The sequence below is a fragment of the Petaurus breviceps genome, unplaced genomic scaffold (assembly GCF_028583685.1).
Source record: "Petaurus breviceps papuanus isolate PSGF00001 unplaced genomic scaffold, PetGlider_PUasm1.0 99, whole genome shotgun sequence".
Taxonomy (NCBI): Eukaryota; Metazoa; Chordata; class Mammalia; order Diprotodontia; family Petauridae; genus Petaurus; species Petaurus breviceps.
In genome coordinates this window covers 24,281,822-24,304,776 of record NW_027187465.1, presented here as the reverse complement: position 1 = coordinate 24,304,776, position 22,955 = coordinate 24,281,822, and the positions used below count along the sequence as shown (strand labels likewise).

Here is a 22,955-nt window from a genome sequence, read left to right as displayed (position 1 = left end):
GGGAAGTGTTTGCCTAGAGCCGCCTCAGCTTCCTCACCTCTTCTGCCCCATGAGGTGAAGGCCTGGGAACAAAACCAGCAAAGGCTTCTGCCAAGAGAACACCGTTTCCTGCTCCCAACTGCAGCCCCTTCCTGTCACTACAAATGGACCCAAGATAGTGATGTGCTCAGAAGGGAGGCGTATTTCACAGATTACTTTCCCTTTTACCTATGGGAGGGCTGCCAGTTAGTAAAGAGAGAGGAAATGAATTAAGAGGGACTAACCAATCTAGTCTTCTTCTGGCCCTCCCTTTCATCCCAATTTGGACTGAGTCAAACTTTTCAATTCAAAGATTTGAAGGGAATTGAAAGGAATATTAAATTAGAGGGGAAAGAGATCTTGCCACTCAAATTGTCCTATCCCTTGTAAGTTTGAGGAAAGGCAAAGAGAATGACCAGGAGAGAAAAGAGAAAAAGAGAGGGGGGGGGGTCATCTAAGTTCAACACCAGCAAAATGAAATGGGGCCTATGCCCATATCCAAGAACCAGTGTGAGGATTCATACAACACAGGGGTCAAAGGAAGAATCAGGCCAAGCAGCCACATTTCAGGTGGCTTGCAAAGGCACAAGGTTTGAGAAAGGGACAGTTCAGGGCTACTTCTGTCTAATAGCCCTTCAAGTTCTTGCAAAACATAGAGGGGCATCAGGGAACTCATTGTCAGCTGCCACTTCCTGTCTCAGGAGACCACTGGTGGCTGGTTGTCTCCCCTCCCCCTCTCTTCAGATATCACTGACATCCTAGATAATGTCCTGGCATGATTCCAGTCAGTACAAACACGGACATTCTCTGGCTTAGCCACAGGCCTTGCAAAGGAAGGAATATGGGCCATCCTGTCTATGTTCCCCCTTCCCACCCCAGGGTAGGGCCAGGACAAGTCTCACAACAGGTGTTGTTTTACCTCAAACCACCCCACATGGATGGAATTTTTTCCCTTCTTTTTTAACCCTGGTCAGGGAGACACAGAAACATTTTAAATATTACTGGATTCCTTGTCTTTTTAAAGGACATGACAATCTGGTGAGGTCAACTTGTAAAGCCCAAACAGAAAGGGAGGAAAAATGTAGAGGCCTTAAAATAGCCTTCTAGGAGGAGCTCAGGGAGCTCATTTTTTTTTTTTTAAACAAAGTCAAGAAACAAACCACTTCCATATCCTTCCAAAGTCTCTGTGAAATTTTACCTCCACAAAGAAGTCTTCCTGATTCAGGGGCCATAAGGAGCAGGCACCACACAGACCTCTCTCTGTCTTATTCCTGCTCTCCCTTGCCAGTAAGAAGAGATGATCCCTCACACATACCCTGCCATAGTTGTCTATCCCTATTCTCCAGGTCTCTTGTCCCAGAGGGAGGCTACACTTGTCTAACTTGCTAAGAATAGGGGCTTCAAAAAAAAATCAACGTGCAGTCTTTAAACTCTGAAAACGTGAGCTGTGAGAACTCAAGCAATGGTTTTCCAACCATCTTTCAGATATGCACTTTAGTAGCTGAATTCGTTGTTATGATAGAAGCAATCTAGGATTGGTTTCTAAATGCCATTTGGAACAATGATATGATACAGCTGTTCCCAGCGCATTCTTTCTTCAGATTCTGCAGCAAATAAATGGTTACTGTCAGTGAGAAGATAAATGTATTGAGACCACTTTTTTATTGGCCACAGAATCTGAAAGCTGAAAAGTACACAAGGCTTTGGAAAGATCTTTAATACTCTTACTTTTATTGCCCAGTATGCAGAGGAGGGCCAGCCCTCAGTCCAACTGCCAAAGCAGACAAAGTCTGTCCTTACTAACTGCCTTCACCTTCCTTCTCCCAGCTATCTTAGGTTGCAGCAGCTGTTCTGGGACCCCCACTGTGCCACCTTCTCAGGCTTTCTCACACAGTGATCCATGCTGCAAGACTTTTCCTGAAACCTACTGGCCAAAACTTGTCTACCCCACGTCTTCCTCGACCTCCTAGGTGACCCCAGGTAATCTGACAAATTAATTCTATTAAAATGTTTCTATTAACTGGCTTGATTTTATCATTCCCAGATAATACCAGCCCTCAATAAACCAAACCATAAGCAAGAACATATCTTATCTACTAGGAAAATAAGCCTTTTGGTGTTCCTCAAATTTTACCATGTAAGTGGCTAAATACTCCATGAGATCACTTTCTATTTGATGAACCAAAAAACCCATGCAAACTACCCTTTAGTTCTCCAAGGCGCCCCCCCCCCCAACTCTAGCTTCTAGAATAAACACTTTAATTTAGCTGTCTAGGGCTAGAGACTAATTATGCTTTCTCAAAAACATTTCATGCTCAGCATTTTTCCAGCCTCTAGCCTTCTCATTATTACATTACCTTTGCAGTTATAACCTCAACTGGAGAGAAACTAATTTCCTGCATTTGAGAGAGGGCCCCTGAGAAAGGTATCCTCTGCCTCTGCAACCTTTACATCTAACGTGCTGGATCTGACGACTTTAACTGGCCTGTAACAAATGTAAACCTAAGAAGACACGGAGGTAAAACAATGTCAGCATCAGAAAGAAACAGACCATCTGTCTCCCAAGTCCCTGGCTCCTAGTCTCATGTTACTTAGCGGCCATGCCAAAGAAAGGATTATTTCTCTCCCTACTAAGTGAACGTAGCATAAAGCCCTATGGATATGAGAAGAGCAGACACCAAGCCAAAAAGGTCAGCAAGGAAAATTCAGCTGTGACTGCCTTGTCACTGATGACAGAAAATGAACCAATGCCAGAGCAGGTGGTCTCAAGTACAGGACAGACAAGAGCCAAGTGAGACTGAAGCCATGAGCAAATGGCGTGATTAGTAGAAACCCAAAACCCGCCAGGCATTCACTGGGGAAGAAGATAACTGCACACCAGCTGGGGTCCACTCAGCTGGTGGGAGAGCTGCACACTCTGAGCTAGAGAAGACAGGGAGGGAAGGGAAATGGAAAGGATTTTTTCCCTTTCCTGGGACTGGCAGTTCTCTTCCTATCCCACCTCCAAGAAAAGTGTCTGAGATTAAAGGAGCCAGTTTTAGAGCACCAGAGTGAGTCAAGCCAATCCAACCTAACCAGCACTTTGTCCCAAAACAAAGATTCCTTTGTGAAAAAATCACAATGGCACAGTAAGGCCTATCTGAAAGCTCTGCCTTCCTTCCCCCAATTTCTCCCCTCACACACCCATGACTTTGGGAGATCCATTAAAAAGGACAAGACACATGAAACCCAGCTCCAGAGCAAACACCCCCATGACACAGAAGGTGGCCTGCTGCTTCTCAGAGTCAGAGAACCAGAACCGGCCACTCCACAAGGAGAAAGCCCTCAAACTGGCCCATCCAGGATCTTCAGTTCACAGGGCACACTTCTTAAGTCAACCTTAATGCCACAATTCCACTGACTCCTGCCAAAAAGAAGTCAGGTTGAACTGCTGGCCTTTCCAACCACCTCCCCAGTCTCCCTTGGGACAATAATGACCTATATTCTTAAAGGTCTCACTCTGGATCCCTTATAGGTCCCAGGGCAAGGGTGGAGAACGTGCAGCCTCAAAGTCACATGAGGCCTTCTAGGTCCTTGGGTGCAGCCCTTTGACTGAGTCCAAGCTTTACAGAACAAATCCTGTTATGAAGGGGATTTGTTCTATAAAGTTTGGATTCAGTCAAAGGGCCACACTTGAGGTCCTAGAGGGCTACATATGGTCTCAAGGCTGCAGGTTCCCCACCTCTTGAAGGACTGATTCCATGTTGGCCTACCCAAGTGAAAATTGGGCTCCATTCATATGGAGTGTTTAGAAACTAGACACTGGCAGGAAACAAGAAGAAATTCTATTGTAAGGTAAGTCCTGAGAATAGAGCTCTCCTACAGTATTTCTTTTCATACTACACCTGTCTCATATACTTTATCTAACTTCTGGCAATCACGTCACCATACTATACACACCCTTGTGCCAAGAAGCCAGTCAGCGACAACACCCAAACAGAGACAAGCAAACAGAGAGTTATCAGCCAGAATGCAAGCAGCTGAGCACACAAGAAATCAATGGCCATCTGCCAGTGTCGCACAGAGGAGCCCCTAAAGGAGACCATGATTTGTGAAGATGAGGGTCTTTGGCTCCACCTGCCCCCTACCACAACACATGAAAGGGGACACCACCAAAAGCAAGCTAGAGGTTCCCTAACCAGACTTTGTAGGAATCCTGATGGGGGAATCCAGAAAAAAATAACAGGGTGTCCTCTGTCCAGACAACGAGGCCTCAGGACATTGAAGACAGGGTCAGGCCAGAAGCACGCTCCATACAGAGCAATCTAGCACCCAGGAAGAGTCTATGCAACAGGGCAAAAGAAGGTTTCATAGGGCACCCTCCCCACCCCACCCCCACAGGACACTGTGATGGAGACAGGTGGCAAATGGAAACATTGTCCCAGAAAACACAGATCCAGAGTAGAATGAGAAGGGTACCTACATAGGGTAGTGGCTTCCAGGTAAGGAGGCCCTGAGCTGTGTATAGAGAAAGGAAAAAACATTCAGAAGCCAGCAGCAGCAGGAGTATGGCCCAGACCTCAAGCACAAAGCAACATCTTACTTCCAATGTGCAACCAACTTGCAGAGCAAAACAAGGGCAGGTGTCACAGGCCAAAGGGAAGCTTACAGTCCTGCTGCTGCTCTGAGCCGGTACCTGGTCAGGAAGCAAACCAGACCCAAGCCCAGGTTAGGACTGCAGAACTCACACTAGGGGCACAGCAATCAGACTTTGCTCTGAGTCAGACTACTCTGAGAGCTCACAGGTCCCCAGCCTGTCACTGAGTTCCTGGAATAACACCATTTAATACTCCAAGAAAACAGTAGCAGAACTGGCCCAGATCTTTCTTTCAAAAGTGCTACAGAACTCAGCCCTAACATCAAGTCTGAAGTCAGGAAGTAGGCTGGAAAATGGGCAAAAACAAATAAAAAAGGATTCCACCATAAGGAGCTGTTACGGTGGCAGAGATGCTCAAAAACAAACCCAGAAGAGAATGACTGTGAAACATCTACAAGCAATGCCTCTAAGGAACATGCAACTTGGGTACAAACTCAAATGAATTCATGGTTGTGATGAAGCAAGAGTAAAGAGTGAAAAATTATTTTATAAATGGAATGAGAATGCCAGAGAGAAAAGCTGGAAAAGAAATGAAAACTATGAAGAAAGGAGTTAGCAATTAGGGACTAGAGACACAAAACCTCTCCAAGCAATAAATTCCCTGAAAATTCTAAAGAACCAATTAGAAGTCAATGATTCCATGAAGCAATAAGAAATATTAAAAGAGGGGCAGCGCCAAGATGGTGGAGTAGAAGCAAAAACTAGGCGTGAGCTCCTGCTCCAATCACTTCCAATGTATGTAAAAAAATGAGTGTAAACAAACTTTAGTGCTACAGAACCCACAAAGTGACAGAGAGAAACAAATTTCCTGCTGAAGGCAGCCTGGCAGGAAGGGTCTATTGCAGCAAGCTGGGAGCCCAGCACAGTCTACACGAGACACGGTTCTGGCCCCAGGGTGGCCCTGACCAGCAGCAGGCAAAGCACACTTCAGGAGAGTGAATCACCAACAGCTGTGGCAGTTTCCAGGCTTCTCAACTCATAAACGCCAAAGAGAAAGCAAAAGGTCAGTGTGGAACTCTGCTGGAAGGAGGCAGGGGAATCAGAAGAGAGCAGTCCAGTCCCTGCCCCTTGGGGGACGAGGCCGCTGTGGCCACTTGGCTGCCTCAGGAGTTCCTGGCCTGCAGGTCTTAGGGGGACCAAGCAACCATTCAGAGGGTAATCACTCTTGCTTTAACCTGCTTGGATCTGGATCACAGTCTTGGGTGGTGGTCCTGAGGCATGTGACCAGTGAGCCAGAGCTATGTAGAGAGGGTGCCCTCCTAATAGCTCCGGCAGCTGCGAAAACCCCAGCGATTTGGAACACAGCTCTCTGCCATCTGGAAGCAGAGTTCTACTGCAGCAAAGAGCTCCAAAGTCAAGTAATTGGCTGGCAAGATGGGCAAGCAGAGCAAGCACAAACAGACCACAGAATCCTTTTTTGGGGACAAAAAGGATCAAGGCATAGAGCGGGAGGAAGACAGTGAAGTCAGAACCCCTGCATCAAAAGCCTCCAAGAAAAATATGAACTGGTTACAGGCCATGGAGAAGCTCAAGAAGGATTTTGAAAATCAAGTAAGATAAGTGGAGGAAAAATTGGGAAGAAAAATGAGAATGATGCAAGGAAATCATGAAAAGCAAGTCACAGCCTGCTAAAGGTGACCCAAAAATACACTGAAGAAAATAACACCTTAAAATCAGACTAACTCAGGGAGGCTAGGTGGTACAGTGAATAGACCACCGACCCTGGAGTCAGGAGAACCTGAGTTCAAATCCGGCCTCAGACACTTGACACAATTACTAGGCGTGTGACTTTGGGCAAGTCACTTAACCCCAATTGCCCTCCAAAAAGAAAAACAAAATAGACTAACTCAAATGGCAAAAAGAGGTCCAAAACGCCAATGAGGCGAAGAATGCCTTAAAAAGCCAAATTTGCCAGATGGAAAAGGAATTTCAAAAACTCACTGAAGAGAATAATTCCTTCAAAATTAGATTGGAGCAATTAGAAGCTAATGACTTTTTGAGAAATCAAGATACTATAAAACAGATCCAAACAAATTAAAAAATAGAAGGCAATGTGAAATATTTCATTAGAAAAACCACTAACCTAGAAAAGAGATCCAGGAGAGATAATTTTAAAATTGAAAAAAAAAAATTTTCTGAAAGGCACGATCAAAAAAAGAACCTAGAAACCATCTTGCAAGAAATTCTCAAGGAAAATTGCCCTGATATGCTGGAACCAGAGGGCAAAATAGAAATTGAAAGAATTCACTGGTCACCCCTTGAAAAAGATCCCAAAAAGAAAACTCCTAGGAATATCATAGTCAAATTCCAGAGTTCCCACGTCAAGGAGAAAACACTGCAAGAAGTCAGGAAGAAACAATTTGAATATTATGGAAACACCTTGAGTATCAGGATAACACAAAAATAGCAGCTTCTAGATTAAGGGATTGGAGGGCTTGGAATATGATATTCCAGAGGTTGAAGGAGCTAAGATTAAAATCAAGAATCACCTACCCAGCAAAAATGAGTATAATGTTACAGGGGAAAATATGGTCATTCAATGAAATGGAGGATTTTCAAGCATTCTTGATGGAAAAACCAGAGCTGAACAGAAAATTTGACTTTCAAATACAAGAAGCAAGAGAAGCATGAGAAGGAAAACAAGAAAAAGAAATCATAAGGAACTTGTTAAAGTTGAACTATTTACATTCCTGCATGGAAAAACAATAATTCTAACTTGTAAGACTTTTCTCAGTATGAGGATAGCTGAAGGAAATATATATGTATACATATGTATGCAGAGGAAGGTGTATGTGTATATAAATATATATGTGAGTGTGGACATATGTATACATACACAGACAGAGGGCACAGGATGAGTTGAATGTGAAGGGATGATATCTAAAAAATAAAATTAAGAGGTAACAGAGGAATTTATTGGGATAAGGAGAAAGGGAGAGATAGATTAGGGTAAATTATCTCACATAAAAGAGGCAAGAGAAAACTGTTACAATGGAGGGGAAGAGCAGGAATGAAAGGGAATGTGACAACTTTATTCTCATTAAATTTGGCTTAAGGAGGGAATTATATACACACTTAATAAGGTATTTTATGCTACAGGAAAATAGGGGGATAGGAGATAAGAGGGGGATGACAGAAGGGAGGGCAGATTGGGGGAGAGGGTAATTAGAAGCAAACATTTTTGAAAAGGGATAGGGTTCAAAGGAGATAAGAGAATAAGTGGGGGGCAGGATAGGATGGAGGGAAATATAGTTAGTCCTTCACAATATAACTACTATGGAAATGATTTGGGTAACTACACATGTACAACCTATATTGAATTGCTTATCTTCCCAGTGGGGGTGGGTGAGGAGGGAAAAAGGGAAAAAATCTGGAACTCAAAGTTTTAAAAACAAATGTTTAAAAAAAATGGTGTTTTTTTTTTACATGTAACTGGGAAATAAGATATACAGGCACTGGGGTATAGAAATCCATCTTGCCCTACTAGAAAGTTGGGGGGGTGGGGTAATAGGGGAGGATATAAGAGAGAACAGATTGGGGGAAGGGTCATTCAGTAGGCTTGCTATTTTGGGGTGGGGGTAGAGGAAAGACTGGAAGAAAAACTGTAACTCAAAATCTTGTGGAAATGAATGTTGAAAACTAAAAAGAAATAAATTTTAAAAAATATTAAAAGAAAGTCAAAAGGCTGAAAAAATAGAAGAAAATTCAAAACAAAAACAATTAACCTGGGTAAACAGATTTAGGGGAATAAGATTCACTGGAATATATGAATGCCCACGACAAAAAAAAAGTTTAGCCATCATATTTCAAGAAATCTTAAAAGAAAATTGCCCAGATCTCTTAGAACCAGAGACAAGAGTGGAAATAGGATCCACAAAGTCACCTCCTGAAAGGAACCCCACCGCCCAAATGAAAACTCCTAAGAATATCACAGCCAAAATCCAGAGCTTCCAGGTCAAAAAAAAAAGGAAAATACTGTAAGCAGACAGAAAAACATTTTAAGTACCAAGAAGCCATGGTCAGGATCACACAAGATTTAGCAGCCACCCCTTTAAAGGAGCAAAGAGATTGGAATATGTTATTCCACAAGGCTAAAGATCTGGGCTAACAAACAAGAATAACCTATTCAGCAAAACTGAGCATAATCCTACAAAGGGGGGAAAAAAACTCTTTAATGAAATAGAAGACTTCTAAGCATTCCTCAGGACAGCTAGGTGGTGTAGTGGATAGAACACCAGACCTGGAGTTAGGAGGACCTGAGTTCAAATCCAGCCTCATACACAAGGTGTGGGACCCTGGTAAGTCACTTAACTCTGTTTGCCTCAGTTTCCTTATCTATAAAATGAACTGGAGAAGGAAATGGTAAATCACTCCAGTATCTTTGCCAAGAAAATCCCAAATGTGGTCACAAAGGGTCAGACATGACTGAAACAACTCAACAACAAGCATTTCTGCTGAAAATACTGGAGCCGCAGAGAAACTGAACTACAAACACAGGTGCGAAGAGAAATGTAAAAAGATAAATCATTCATATGAATGAACAATGAAAAAGAACTAAATAAGGACAAACTGCTTACATTCATATATGGAGAGATGATACTATCTCCTCTGATACCTGTTATCATAAGGTTTCATAGAGGAAATTCTGTTAGGCAAGGCCTGGAAGTGCTTCTGTTATGTGTTGACCTTAAGAATGGAAAGAATGGGGAAGAGGAACATAATGGGGAGTGGGGGGGAGGGCAAGAAAAAGGAAGGTTAGGGAAAATTATCTCACAAAATGAGGGTGCACAAGCAAATATCTACACAAATGGAGGGGGAGGGGGCAGCTGACAACTTGACATTTCTCTCAACTAAAGCGGTCAAAAGAAGGAAGAATATACACATAGAAAACTCGATACAGAAATATATTTCACTCAACAGTGATATGAGGGAAAGGGAGGATTAGAGGGAGGGTAGATTAAGAGAGTGCTTCATCTAGTCCCAAGCAAAAATAATTCTAAGGATGTACAAAAATATTATAGCTCTTTTTGAGGTGGCAAAAAATGGGAATCTAAGGGGGATGCCCATAAATTGGGGGATAAATGAATAAGTTATGATATATAAATGTGATATAATACTATTATACTGAACTCTTATTAGTATAATGACCAACTAGGATTTAAGAGGATTAATGATAAAACATGCTATCTACCATCTGATAGAGATGAAAGACTTTGAACAGAATAAGACAAATATTTTTTAGGAAATTTCCAACATGGATATTTGTTTTGACTGACCATACATGTTTGTAATGGATTTTGTTTTTCTTGAGTTCACAATGAGTGGGGATGTGGGGACTAATACTGGAAGATGAGAAGGTTAATCTTGGCTGATTAAAGCAAAATCTATTAAAAAAAAAAAAAAAGAAAATTTGGGAATTCTCATCAGCACAATGAACAGTCATAAATCCTGAGGACTCATGATGAAACATGCCATTCACATGTCCACAGAGAGGGCTCAGAGTGCAGACTGAGACATCTTATTTTTAGACATGTGCAATAAGAAATTTTGTTTTGCTTTACTACAGATAATTGCTAACACAGGTTTTATTTTTCTTTCTCTAGGTGGGGAGAGCAAAGTGAGAGAGGGAGAAGGCTGATCTTTGCAATAGAACTCAATAAATAATTAATGAATTAAATAACATTTGTCTCTTTAATAGTCCTTTTTAGTCACTTTAAGTAAGCAGCCTGAGGTTTCTGTAATTCTAACCTTTGTTGTTAAGCACTTGAATGAGGAATAGCAGCAATGACAAAGCAGGGTTAAGATTTTGGATCTCAATGACATTTTTTTAAATGGGTACACAACCTGGGTTTCTACAAGACATCTTCCCACCTTGTGCCACAGGAAGTAGGACTGAAAGAGATGGCCACTTGACAATTCTTTTCTATTTAACAGAGTGGTGCTACTCACTTCTTTCACAACTGAACCAAGAAGTCCTAGTCTGTAAGTTAGCCAGCTTTTGGAACTCTCCATCTGTTCTTTTCTGGGCTGCCTCCTGGGGCCTGTAACCTTTCTCTCACTTGGGTACATACATCTCACTCTATCAGTTTTGAGGATGTCAGTCAACAGTCAGTCATTAAGAAAGTTAGAGAGGAGGGTTTAGAGAGAAAGGTTTAAGATGGCATAGTTTAAGAAACTGGAGGTCAGGAGAGAGGTTAGTGTTCCATAAATAGATTTGCACAGAGATCATTGAATCTATGGGAGCTGATGAGATCAACAACTAAAAAGGTATAGAAGGAGAAGAAAAATGGGTCAAGACAGAACCTGAGGAGATAACCAGTTATCAAGTATGACCTGGATGAAGATATAACAAAGGAGACTAGAAGTAGCAGTCAAGACAGACTGACAGTATCAAAGGTTGTAGAGAGATCAATAAGAATGAGGACTGAGAAAAGGAAACAATTTCCACTGAACAATGACATCAGAAGCCAGACTGTAAAAAGTCAGGAGAGTGAGAGTAGTGACTCCTCTTGTAGGTGGTATTCTCAAAGAGGGTAGACATGGCTACTTTTGAGGCAGTAAAGAAGCAGCCAATAGACAGAGATTTAAGAAAGTAAGGGATGCCAGAAGGATGACAAATGTCAAATTAGAGGCTTAGCCTCTCACATGTTAAAGGAACACCCTAAGTTCTGAGACATGGAGAGGGGCAGGAACCCAGAGAATTCTGTCCAGAAGTTTGGGCAGTCTTCAGATTGCTGGAAAAATAATTGATTCCATCTTTTCACATTCTTGTGAAAAATTAAAATCTTCACAGTGGTAAGGAAAACTGCCCCTACAGTGACAAAAGCCATGAAAATAGGCTAATGAATTATTACATTATTACTATTATATTAATAATAACAGCTAGCATTTATATATTGCCTTAAAAGTTTATGATACTGCTGCTGGTGGAGGATGTGTGTGTGTATAAAATGAAATCTCATTTAATTCTCACAACAACCCGGTGAGGCAAGCACTATTATTTATCCCAATTTTACAGACAAGGAAAGAAAGGCTGAGGAAAGTTTAAATGACTTGCCCAAGGTCACACAGTCAATATATGTCTGAGGCAACAATGGAATTCAGGTCTTCCTGACTCCAAGTCCAACACTATCCACTGAACCACCTAACTGGCTCTAAGTACTTGGTAAGTAATTTATTGGTAAGATGTCATGTAAGTGATCTGTTTAGGAGTTATCTCATATCACTATGTAGCACAGTGATTACACATTACTCAATATATGTCAGATTAAATTTTTTATAAATTATATTTAATTAAAGCACTACACTCTGTTTACATATGTGAGTTCAGTCTGTTGTTATGCATCATGGTCATTTGCTTATAGCTTTAAATAATCTGAAGGAATTGTGCTCCAGAACATGTACTTTCTTTTACACCATCTGTTAAATCTGGTCCAGAATCTAATCTGTTACTGTTGTTACTAACAATTAATATGTGCTACCTAGATACGCATTCTAAAGAATTATAGTCTATGGAAACGTAATAGGTTAAGCTGCCCTCCTCTCTTGATTTATACCTTTCTCAAACACATAAATAGGAAACCTTTACAAATGATTTGTCTCTTAAGTATAGAGAAAAATGAAGTTCTCTTCCTTAATTTTCAAGTGTATAAGACAATAAAAGTTTTGACCAGAATGTTCAAAATAAGGGGTGGGAAAAATGGAACTGATAAATGGCCAAAGGATATGAACAGGCAGTTTTCAGGGGAAGAAATTAAAGATATCTATAGTCATATGAAAAAATGCTCTAAATCACTGTCAGATTGCCTAACATGACAAAACAGGAAAACTATAAATGCTGGAGAACACATGGGAAAATCTAAACACTAATGCATTGCTGCTGGAATTGTAAACTGATCCTATCATTCTGGAGAACAATTTGGAACTATGCCCAAAGGGCTATAAAACTGTGCATACCCTCTAACCTAGCAATACAACTTCTAGGTCTGTATCCCAAAGAGATCAGACAAATGGAAAAAGGACACACGTGTACAAAAATATTTATAGCAACTCTTTTTGTGGTGGCAAAGAACTGGAAATTTAGGGGATGCCCATCAACTGGGGAATAACTAAATTACATTTTAATACATATTATAAATATATTATATAAATAATAATAATAAATAATAAAGTATATAAATGTAATGGATACTATTGGTGCTCTAAGAAATGATGAGCAGGCAGACGTCAGAAAAACCTGGAAAGACTGACACGAACTGATGCTGAGTGAGGGGAGCAGAACCAGGAGAACAACGTAGACAGTTACAGCCACAATGTGCAATGCCTGACTTTGACAGACTTGACTCTTCTCAGCAATGCAAGGCTCTAAGACAACTCTGAAAGGCTCATAATGGAAAATGCTACCTACATCCAGAGAAAGAACTATGGAGCATGAATACAGGTCAAAACATACTATTTGTTCTCTCTCTTTTTTATTTTTTTTTGTTTTGTTTCTTCTCTCTCATAGTTCATTCCATTGGTTACAATTCTCCTTTGCAACATGACTAATGTGCAGATATGTTTAATATGAATGTATATATAGAGCCTATATAGGATTGCATGCCATCTTGGGGAGGGTGAAAAAATTTGAAACTCAAAAGCTTATAGAACTGAATGTTGTAACTAAAAATAATAAATTAAAAAATAAAATAATAAGGGGGGAATAAACTTGTATGTGATTTTATTGGAATTTTAATGGTGATAAACACGCACAGCATTGCTTACATGTAAAGCAGACAAGAACCATGTATGATTAATGTTGACACCCACTCCCCAATAATGATTCTATCTGACATCTTTTAACCCAGTATTATCCAAAATAGAGGATTACAGAACTTTAAATCAAAAGCTGGCTCAAGTGGCTTACTACTAAGTTGGCACGAAAGCCTGTCTGCTGACATCCTATCTAGATCTTACCACTACATCATGTTGAAAAGTCTTAGTGAAACAGGTATTTGCCCCCATCTGTAGATGGGAAATGCAGGTATGTGAAGAATTAACAGGCCAAGATTTACATAGCTGGTCAGTTATGGTGGGGTTCCACCCTGCTATAACTACCTTCCACAAAACTAAGGAACTCCTTTCCTGTTCCAATTGTCTGACTATAGGAATTCAAATTAAGCAAATTATTTTCTGCTGCTTCAAGAAACCATTTAATTCCCCATCTAACTCACCAACATAACCATTACAACGTTATTTCTATGCTTAGCATTCAGAACGGAACAAGAAAAGAAATCGGGGAAAGGGATGTAGGAGAACTTGGGAGGTAGAGAAAGAAACTGATTAGTTCAGGGGCTACTTTGGGTTCAAGAACCAGAGATGCAGAAATTTGCTCCAGTGGCTCTCTTTTTTCTCTTCATTCTTCTTAACAGTTGAAGCCAACTTGGTTTATTTAAGGGAGCTCCTAACCAGATAGTTCATCTATTCCCTGGGGTGAGGAAAAGGAAGGTTTCATTGGACAATGAAATATAAGATATTGCTCCTTCCTATTTCCTTTTGTCGACTGCCAGCTAAGTCACACCCACATACACTCTTCAGACCTCACCTATGAATTTTAAGAAATCAGTACGAGGCAGGGAGCAAAGACTCTGCCTTTTCGCAAATGGACAAAATCTAGTATGCTAAAGCCACTTTTCAGAAAGCCAACATTTTTCTACAATTTGTTACTCCCCAAATAAACACTTGAAGCTCATCTGGAAACAGCAGCTGTTCACAGGAAATCAAGCCCCAAAGCACGGAGTGTACCAATTCAGGGGAGGGTGGGGGAAAATGAGAACAATGAGGTCAAGGGACAGGAAGCTAAAGGTAGACAGAACCCAGTCTAGGAACATCAGCACAGAGAAGAACCAGCTGGCCCTCCCTATAATCAGCATTCTCTCTCTAACAGTATTGCCAAGAGTCCTAAATCCTGGAAGAAGCAATCTTTGATTGGAAGTCATCAAGGTTCCAATCCCAGTGTAACCATTTTTCTAACAAGAAGTGTTCTCGTCATTCTCTTGTAGGAGCCAAGTCTCTTCCTCACTAGCCATGCTGGCCCTCCTTCTCAGGAAGCCAGCTCTGTCACAGAAGAGCTAAGGTCAGGAACCTGCCACTGTACTCTCATTTTTCTGCCAGAAGCCATAGCCCAGCCAACTGTCTTTGGGTCACTCCTCTGTCAGCTTCTGCAGTCAAGGGCCTCACTGCCAGTTAAAGGAAGTGCATCCCACTGCCAGCCTCACACAAGGAAACATGAGGGGTATCTGTAGTTACAAAACCAGCAAAGGCAAAACACAGAATCAACTGGGCTGAATGTTTTTAACTGGCAAGATACATTTACCCAGTAGCTACAGAAAATAAGAAAGCAGTCATCCCAAGGTTCCTCACTTACTTCAAAAGCAATGCTCAGTTTCTTCAGAAAAAAATATTTCTGAAGTAAATGCTGTGCGAGGGTGAGGGGTAGGGGAATGCCATTTATGAAATGTTGACTGTCTGCTTAATAGTAAGCCTTGAGCCAAGCAGTTCTCACACTTTTTCCAGTGGCAAAGCCCTTTTCTTGAAATAAAACATTAGTAAAGCATCAGCAGGAAAATATTTTTAAATTTGGCTTGCCACTAAAATAAGGGCAGCAGAAAGGAACACTGCTGCTCAAGCCCATATAAATGCTGAATTTATTCTATAGTTAAGAAAACTGAGGTATATGTAAACAAATGTGAAGTTTTACCCACGCTTTTTTTTCTAACGGGCTCATTTTAGTACAAATAATGTCAGTGTCAATCATTGTAACAAGGCCAAACACCAAGAAATTGCAATGGCCAATCATGGTCCTGGAAAAGAGAAGAGGAAATTCATTTATTTCCTTCTGATAAAAAGGGGAGAGGCAATGGCTGCACATACACACTCTCAGACCCAACTGTCTCTTTGATTTTGCTTAAAAGTTTCGTCTTTGGCACAAGGGAGGATGATTATATCTGGAAATGACTAAAGGAAACACACACCAAACAGTATTAATATAAACTATTTAAAAAATAAACTCCACATATATATCTTTTGGTGTGGGGTTAAGAGTCCCTAAAATTCAGAGGCTCACAAACATGGTACAATTGCTCATAGTTCCTTTGGAGTTTTCCGTTCCATCTTGCAGGTTCATTTTTCATATTATTTTATTTATATGGGTTTTCAAATACAATTTATAATGAAGCTACTGAAGTTTTAAACTGCACTGAGACTTTTGGGACACCTTGTACTCTTGAATTACTAGGACTTGGAGACTGAAATTAAAAATTTGGGGGGGGGCTTTTTTTGGGGGGGAAGGGAGGAAGGCAGGGCAATCGGGGTTAAGTGACTTGTCCAATGTCAAACAGCTTGTAAGTGTTAAGTGTATGAAGCTGGATTTGAACTCAAGTCCTCCTGACTCCAGGGCTGGTGCTCTATTCACTGTGCCACCTAGCTGCCCCAATAAATTTTAAATGTATACTACTAATGATACTAAGTAACACAAGGCTAATTTTTAAAATCCAGATCAACTTTATTCTGAATATAACAATATTATAAGCACCGGCTATCAATAAGAATTTTTCCAATGTGAACAAAATTTGATGGCTAGCTACCCTTGTAAGAATGTTTCACACACAAAAACAAATTTCCCCTTTACTTATATAAATAAGTCAATTATATTTAAGGAATGACTATTTTCTGTCCACTTTTTTGTTTAAAAATTTTTTAATTTGTTTTCAAATTTGCTATATCTTGTTTGCAAATGCCATTATAATTTTGCTAGAACCACAGAGCAATTATTAAATCTGGGGAACAGCATACATTGTACAAGATTACTACAAGTAAACTCAAAGTGTCTATCCTCATATTTGCATTTCTTCTGTACTTTGGACTTGATATTTTAATATGTCCATAGAAGTTAAAAACTAAGACCCAAAAAACTAATACTAAGGGAGGGCTAGGTGGTGCAGTGAATAGAGCACCGGCCCTGGAGTCAGGAGTCCCTGAGTTCAAATCCAGTCTCAGACACTTAACACAAAAACTAGCCCTGTGACCTTGGGCAAGTCACTTAACCCCAATTGCCCTCCAAAAAAAAAAAAGGCAAAAAAAACCCCTAAGACTCAAATGAGAAAACTACCCCTTTTGCCTTTTCAAAATTTCCTCCTTTTGCAAGAATTATCTGTAATAGACACTGGTACAAAACAGTTACAATTTTTTAAGATTCTAAGAAAACAAATGGACATTAAATGTGCATCATACATTGGGCACATTCAGTGACCCTAGACCCAAAGAAGCCACTTTTCAGTCACTCTCAGTTTCACCTCATCTCTCACTATCTCATCTCTTCTATTTCTGAGCGGTGGTCAGTGCATGGCCAACAGGTCTGCTGGGTTTGTGTGTGTCTGCCTGTCGCCAATAAACCCCGGCTTCCACGAGCAGTTCAAGTTAAGAATACAGTTTAAGGAAACATGTTTGAGATTGCCAACACTACGGAGGAAGATGACTTTGGTTTTTCCCTCTTCTAGAAGTACAGCTTGGATAAACTAAGTTTTCAGCCCATTTCTCTCACTTCTAAATCAGTGAGGTCCCAAAGGTGCTAACAGAAGTTTACAGAAAGTATATGACAGGCTCACAAGTGTGAAGCTGACAGGGAACATTAAGGCTCTGATCCAATGCCTTCATTTTACAGATAGAAAAGAATGTTTGCTCTAATAATGGATATAGCTAATATCCAATAATTTCTATAATACCCAATAATAGCTCATAATGAGAGCTTGTCTGTAATAATGGAGTTGTTTCCCTAAACTGTTACTTTACACATGTGACTTAAGAAAAAGGCTCCCCCTAAATGGTGACAGGTACACTGCAATCCAGAAGGTTGTATTGTTTTGGTTTCCCCCCCCCCAACAATTCAATACAACCTCAGCAATGCCGCCATTTTACTTTTTAAATAGGAAGCTCCTACCCAGTCCTCAGCACATGCAAATAAGAAAACCCAGAGCACCAGGGGAGGAATTGCCAGTAGTATGCCTTAGAAGATGGAAGTCAGGGCTAAGGGGCAGGCATGTGACAAATAAGTCACCAAGGAAATTCCTTTTAAAGGAAATGGAGTTGTTACCAGAACTAGAGGAACATAGAGCCTAATTATTTCTTCCAGAAGGAAGAATAATGCCAACCACAGGCAAGTTTCCTAAATTTGTAGCTAACTGCTTAGAAAGCAGCAACTCAGCTTACCAAGGAGAAGGAGAAAGAAGTTCCAATTTCTTTTCTTTATGGCATACACTATTCCTGGAGAAAGGCTCCCAGTCAAGATGACTGAGCCGATTTTTCTTATGCTGCTTGCAGACCAGATCTGAGACAGCCCTGCCAGCCCAGTTCACCAGGGATCCTAATCCCAAACATGAAGCGTTAAGCACCACCAGATCTTCCAAAGAAAGTGAAGAAGCTACTGGGTACAAATCCTTAATGCATGCACAGCGATCGAATAGAAAGGCCCTTAATTTAAGCCTTCCATCCCTTCCCAGTCTCAGCACCTGTCTTGAGAGGTGGCTCAGGCTATTTGGATGGCTGTTGGGCATGGCTGCCCCAGGACCAGCAGGCTCCCCATTTCAGTGTTTAAAAGCTGGTGGAACATCCCTCCAGGCCAGAAGATGCCCACTGCCCCAAGAAAGGCCAGGTTACCCCTCCAACAGCTGGTGGCTCCCAACACAAAAAGCTCAGCCTTAGCATGAAGCATGTACCCACAGTTCCTTGTAAGCACATCTAGGGTTCCTAGTAACTGCCACAGGGAAGAGGTGGGGCTTCTTGTCTAAAACCAGTAAGCCCTCTGACAAAAGTAAAACAAACAGAAGACTGGACCAGAAGGAGACCTGAGTCCTAGTCTCCAATTGTCAGAGGCTCAACAGGTCTCTGTTGGACAAGCGCCTTCCTTCCCTTCTCTGGATGACCTCAAAATAATCCTCTAATCCTTAAGATCTTTTCCCTCCAACATCCTAGGATATCTCTGAGCAAAAAGGGGTTGGAGGAAGGTAGGAAAGCCAAGATTGTAAGAAGTCAATGGCATTCTATCACCATCTACCTAGAGTGAAGATGTAAATTCTACATCATAGCAGTCACCAACAGGTGATAACCTGAAGCCCAATCTCTTTCCCTCCCAACTTTAAACATATTAACCCACCTGCTGGGCTAATGATGTACCCAAATGTCTCGGATGTCTCCAAAGCGAGTGAGGCAGGAGTCAGGATCCCTGTGGGGAACAGCCTATGGCCAAGGAATCTGAGTCTTGTTTTCAAATTTATGGTTTTTTTGCCAAGGTGGCACTGGAATCTGGTCCTCATCCCACTGTTTACCCAAGGCTTGGACATGGCCAAGTACAAGGAGAATCTGCCCTTGAGCAAGCCTCCCTCCCCCTCAGTTTCCTCTAGAAAAAAATGATGGAGGCTGGTTTCTGAGATCAGAGACAACAAGATGATCTAGTCCAACACCTTCATTTGACTGAGGCCCAGGGAACACTCACTGCACACAGCTAAATGGCAAAGACCACTGGACTTAGAGCCAAAGGCCTGGCTTGGAGAGCTGTCAGCTGTGTGACACAGGAAGACCACTTCAGCCCTCTGAGAAGGCCATAGGACTACAGGTCCAGAGCTCCTCTACAGAATGGAGCCATTCACACCTACACCAGCCCCCTCAAAGCAGTATTGCAAGGAAAGCCCTCAGTGAGCAGAGTGCTAACAGGAGGTGAAGTCTTACTATGATAAAAGTCAAAGTTCAGAGCTGGGCTCTCCTCTCTTCAATCCATCTTCCACACAACTGTCATCTTCCTAAAGGACAGGACTGCCCTCCCCAAGAAGAGGCCGATGGTTCCCTTTCAGAAAACCCCTCTTGATGGCATTTAAAGCCCTCTACAGCCTGGCCTAGCCTGTCCTCCCAGACAGGTACACACACTCCCCAGACACAACATTCCACCTCATGTCACCAAGTCCCAAGCACAGTCTGGAATGTTCACCTCCTACCTTCGACGTCTCCCTGCCTACCTTCCTTCAAGGCTCAACTCCAAAGCTATCTCTTTCAATATAATTTGTTTCCTTTATAATTTTTGTATTTCATTTTATATTTAAAAACATTACAAGGATGGGTCGAGACTTCACCAGACTGTCCAAGGGGTCCAGTACACAAAAGGTTAAGAATCCCTAGAAGTTCCATTCTGACTGAGTTTTATGCATGACGATAACCGATATTTCTACAGTCCTCAAGATTCACAAAACCCCCTCATCACAACCATCCTCAGTTTACATAAGAGGAGGAAATGATGCTTTCTGCCACTTAGCCACCAGCAAACCACAAGCTCATGGAGGCTCAATTTCCTCCTTGGTAACAAGAGGATCAGAAACCTGATTGGCTCTAAAGGTCTCTTTCGGTTCTAGTGTCCTAAGCAGGGAGACTGGAGGGAGACTTGTCCAAGTTCCTTCTGGCTCTCAACTCCCTGGTTCTCCTTTTCTGCTTGTCAGCCTGGCAAGGTGCCACACAAAACAGAAGCCAGGCTGCAGAGATCCTTGAGGGAGGAGGGGAGAACCTTCCTACTGCCCACGGGGCAGTGAAGGGGCAGCTCAGAGCAGAGAGCTGAGAGGGGGAGCTCCCCGGGGTGGACTGAGGGATGAAGAGCATGGCAATTATCTCCCAAGGTCTCCTCCCACTCCTGGTCTCCCAGATCTCCATGGCTAAACTGAGGGCTAAGGGAACTCCCAGACTGGGTGTGGAAGGGCTCTCTCCCAGGTCTCTCAAAGGTGGGAAGGAGGTAAATCCTCATTTCCCTGACTCCACAGGAAAGAAGGGAGAACTCCCAGGGCTGTAGGCAGGAGATGGGGTAATTCTAGTATGGGGTGAAGGGTATTATTTCCTCAGTTTCCTTGCTGGGGGAGGGTAGAAAGAAGTTTCCAATTAGAATGGATAGCCCAGATCCTTTCAGTCTGGTCTCCCCCCAGGTCCCCAGAGGAAGGAGTTTTCCAGTGGATTTATGGATAAGAAGAGCTCCCTAAAAGTATATTCAGTAAGAGTCCACTCTCAGGTTCCCAGCTGGAGGTGAGGAGGGTAAAGTTCCCACTGTGTTCCCCACCTTCCACATGGAGGTGGAGTGGAACTCTGTATGGAATGGTTGGAAGAGAAATAGAGGTCTCCATGAGGGAGAGAGGAATGGACAGATGAGTGGTCAGGGATTCCCATGTAGTGCATGCAGAGGGCACCACCAACTCTCTCATGGGGTAAGAGCAAGAATTTAGGTGGGAAGGGGTGAACAAATGGTTGGGAAGAGAATATCCACTCAAGTATGGAGAGTGTGGACACCCTGTATCTGTACAGAAGCAGGGAGAACAGCCTGTGTTTGGGGAAATCACCTCCCAGGTTGCCCAGCTGGGTGAAGGAGGTAGATCTCCATGGGAGAGAAAATGTGTGGAAGAGGGAGATGGGGGAAGGAGAAAGAAGTCCTGCAAATCTTCTGCCTAGCTGATCTCCACAGGAGAAGGAAACCATGCTCCATGCTTTCCCCCGCTGAGGAAGGGTTACCTCCCAAGTGCCAAGGCAGCTGGGTGGCATGGCAAATAAGAATGTTGGAGCTTGGAAGACCAGAGTTCAAATACTGTCTTAGACTGTTACTAACCATTTACTATCTAAGAACCTCTAGTTTTCTCCTCTATAATGGGTATCATAGCACTTATCTCACAGGTTAGTTGTGAGATCAAATGAGATTATACAGAGAAACTGTGAACTTTAAAATGCTATATAAATATTAGTTACTCTCATCACTCCCAGCTGAGAGGGAGGTAGTGTAGGTCTCCAAGGGGGAAGGAATGATCATCCTTACCTCTAGGACTTTCTTTCCTATTGGGGAAAAGGCCAGGATTCTGTATGTGTGCTGGGGGTGGTTATCCCCTAGTTGGGAGATGGGCTAGAGAGGTGTATCTTTTTTGGGGGGAAGGGAATGATGGCCAAATGAGCACCCTGCTTTGTAAGGAGTGGAGAGAACGTCAAGGAGGAGAGAGGAACACCAGCTGGAAGCACAGGAAGATAAGCCCCCGGTATCGAGGAAGGGGCACCATCCCCTAGGAGTGACAGGTGAGACCGGGTGTGTGTCTGGGAAAGGGGGAGGATGGAGGAGAGGAAGTGTGCCCCCTCCTGCAGCAGAGATGGGCGGGGTAGGGCCATCCTCTCAGGGTCACCATCGAGGCGTGCAGGTGAGCAGACTGGCGGCTGTGGGCTATGTCCAGCGCTCCCCTGCCGGGGGATGCGCACCTAGTGGGAAGGAGGGGGTCCGCAGAGGGGTGGGGGAGGGGCGGCCCCGGGGTGTCTGCGGTTCTGCGTGGGTACGAGGGCGGCTGAAGGGGCCAAGTCGTGGGCACTGAGGGTGGGGGAGGTGTCACGCCCCGAGCCCCCCGGCCGGAGATGCGCGCAGGGCAGAGGGTCCTCGGGAGGGAGGGGCCCGCCGCGGGGGAGGGGCGGCCGGCGCCCGCACCCACCTGTAGGCCAGGGTCATGCACTCGAAGAGCTTGGTGAGGGACGCGTCGATGGACAGGTGGCTCGAGCTGGTCTTGCCGAAGCTGTACGTCTGGCACGTCTGCTTGTTGACCGTGTCGAAGTCGTAGCCCTTCTTGGGCGGGTGCTCGCGGTGCGGGGACGACACCATGAAGTGGCCGCTGTGGATGATCTGCTGCCGGCCCCGCCGTCGCCCCCCGGGCTCCTCGGCCGCCGCCTCCTCGTCCTCCGCCTCGTCGTCCTCATCCTCGTCCGGGCCGCCGGCGGCGGGGGCGGCGGCGGGGCCGCGCCGGGGCCGGGCCGGGCCGCCCGAGGGGCCGGAGCCCGTGGGGGCCGCGGCGGCGGCCGCGGGCTCGTCCGTGTCCGAGTCGTCGTCGTCGTCGTCGGGAGCCGGCGCTTTGAGCAACACCGGGCGGGTCCCGCCGCGAGGCCGGCGGGGCGAGCACATGAAGACGTCGGCGGCCATGAGGGCGGGCCTGCCGGGGGCATCCCCCGGGGCCGGGGCCGGGGCTGGGGCCGAGCGCGGGGCTGGGGCCGGGGCCAAGTTCGAACTGCCGCCGCTGCCGCCGCCGCCGCCGCCGCCGCCGCCGCCGCCGCCGCCTCCCGCTCGCTGCCCCGGAGGAGCCTGAGGCGGGGGGAGCAGACCGCCCGGACCAAGCCCCGCCTCCTTCTACGTCACGGCGCGGCGCGGCCAATCAGCGGCCCCGGCCGGGCTCTTAAAGGCGCAAGGCCTGCGCCCCGGGTGTGCGATTTACCCAGAGCCACG

General features: G+C 43.9%; 1 protein-coding gene across 1 annotated transcript in view; it reads right to left on the bottom strand.

The window, feature by feature from the left end:
* The window catches only part of MLXIP (MLX interacting protein), a 68,207-nt gene extending 45,515 nt beyond the window's left edge, over positions 1–22,692 (bottom strand). The window contains exon 1 of the mRNA XM_069081694.1: positions 22,174–22,692. Within this exon, the coding sequence (XP_068937795.1) occupies positions 22,174–22,655 (482 nt within the window). The 5' untranslated portion in view covers positions 22,656–22,692. The remainder of the gene's footprint in view (positions 1–22,173) is intronic.
* Positions 22,693–22,955: the final 263 nt, after the last annotated feature.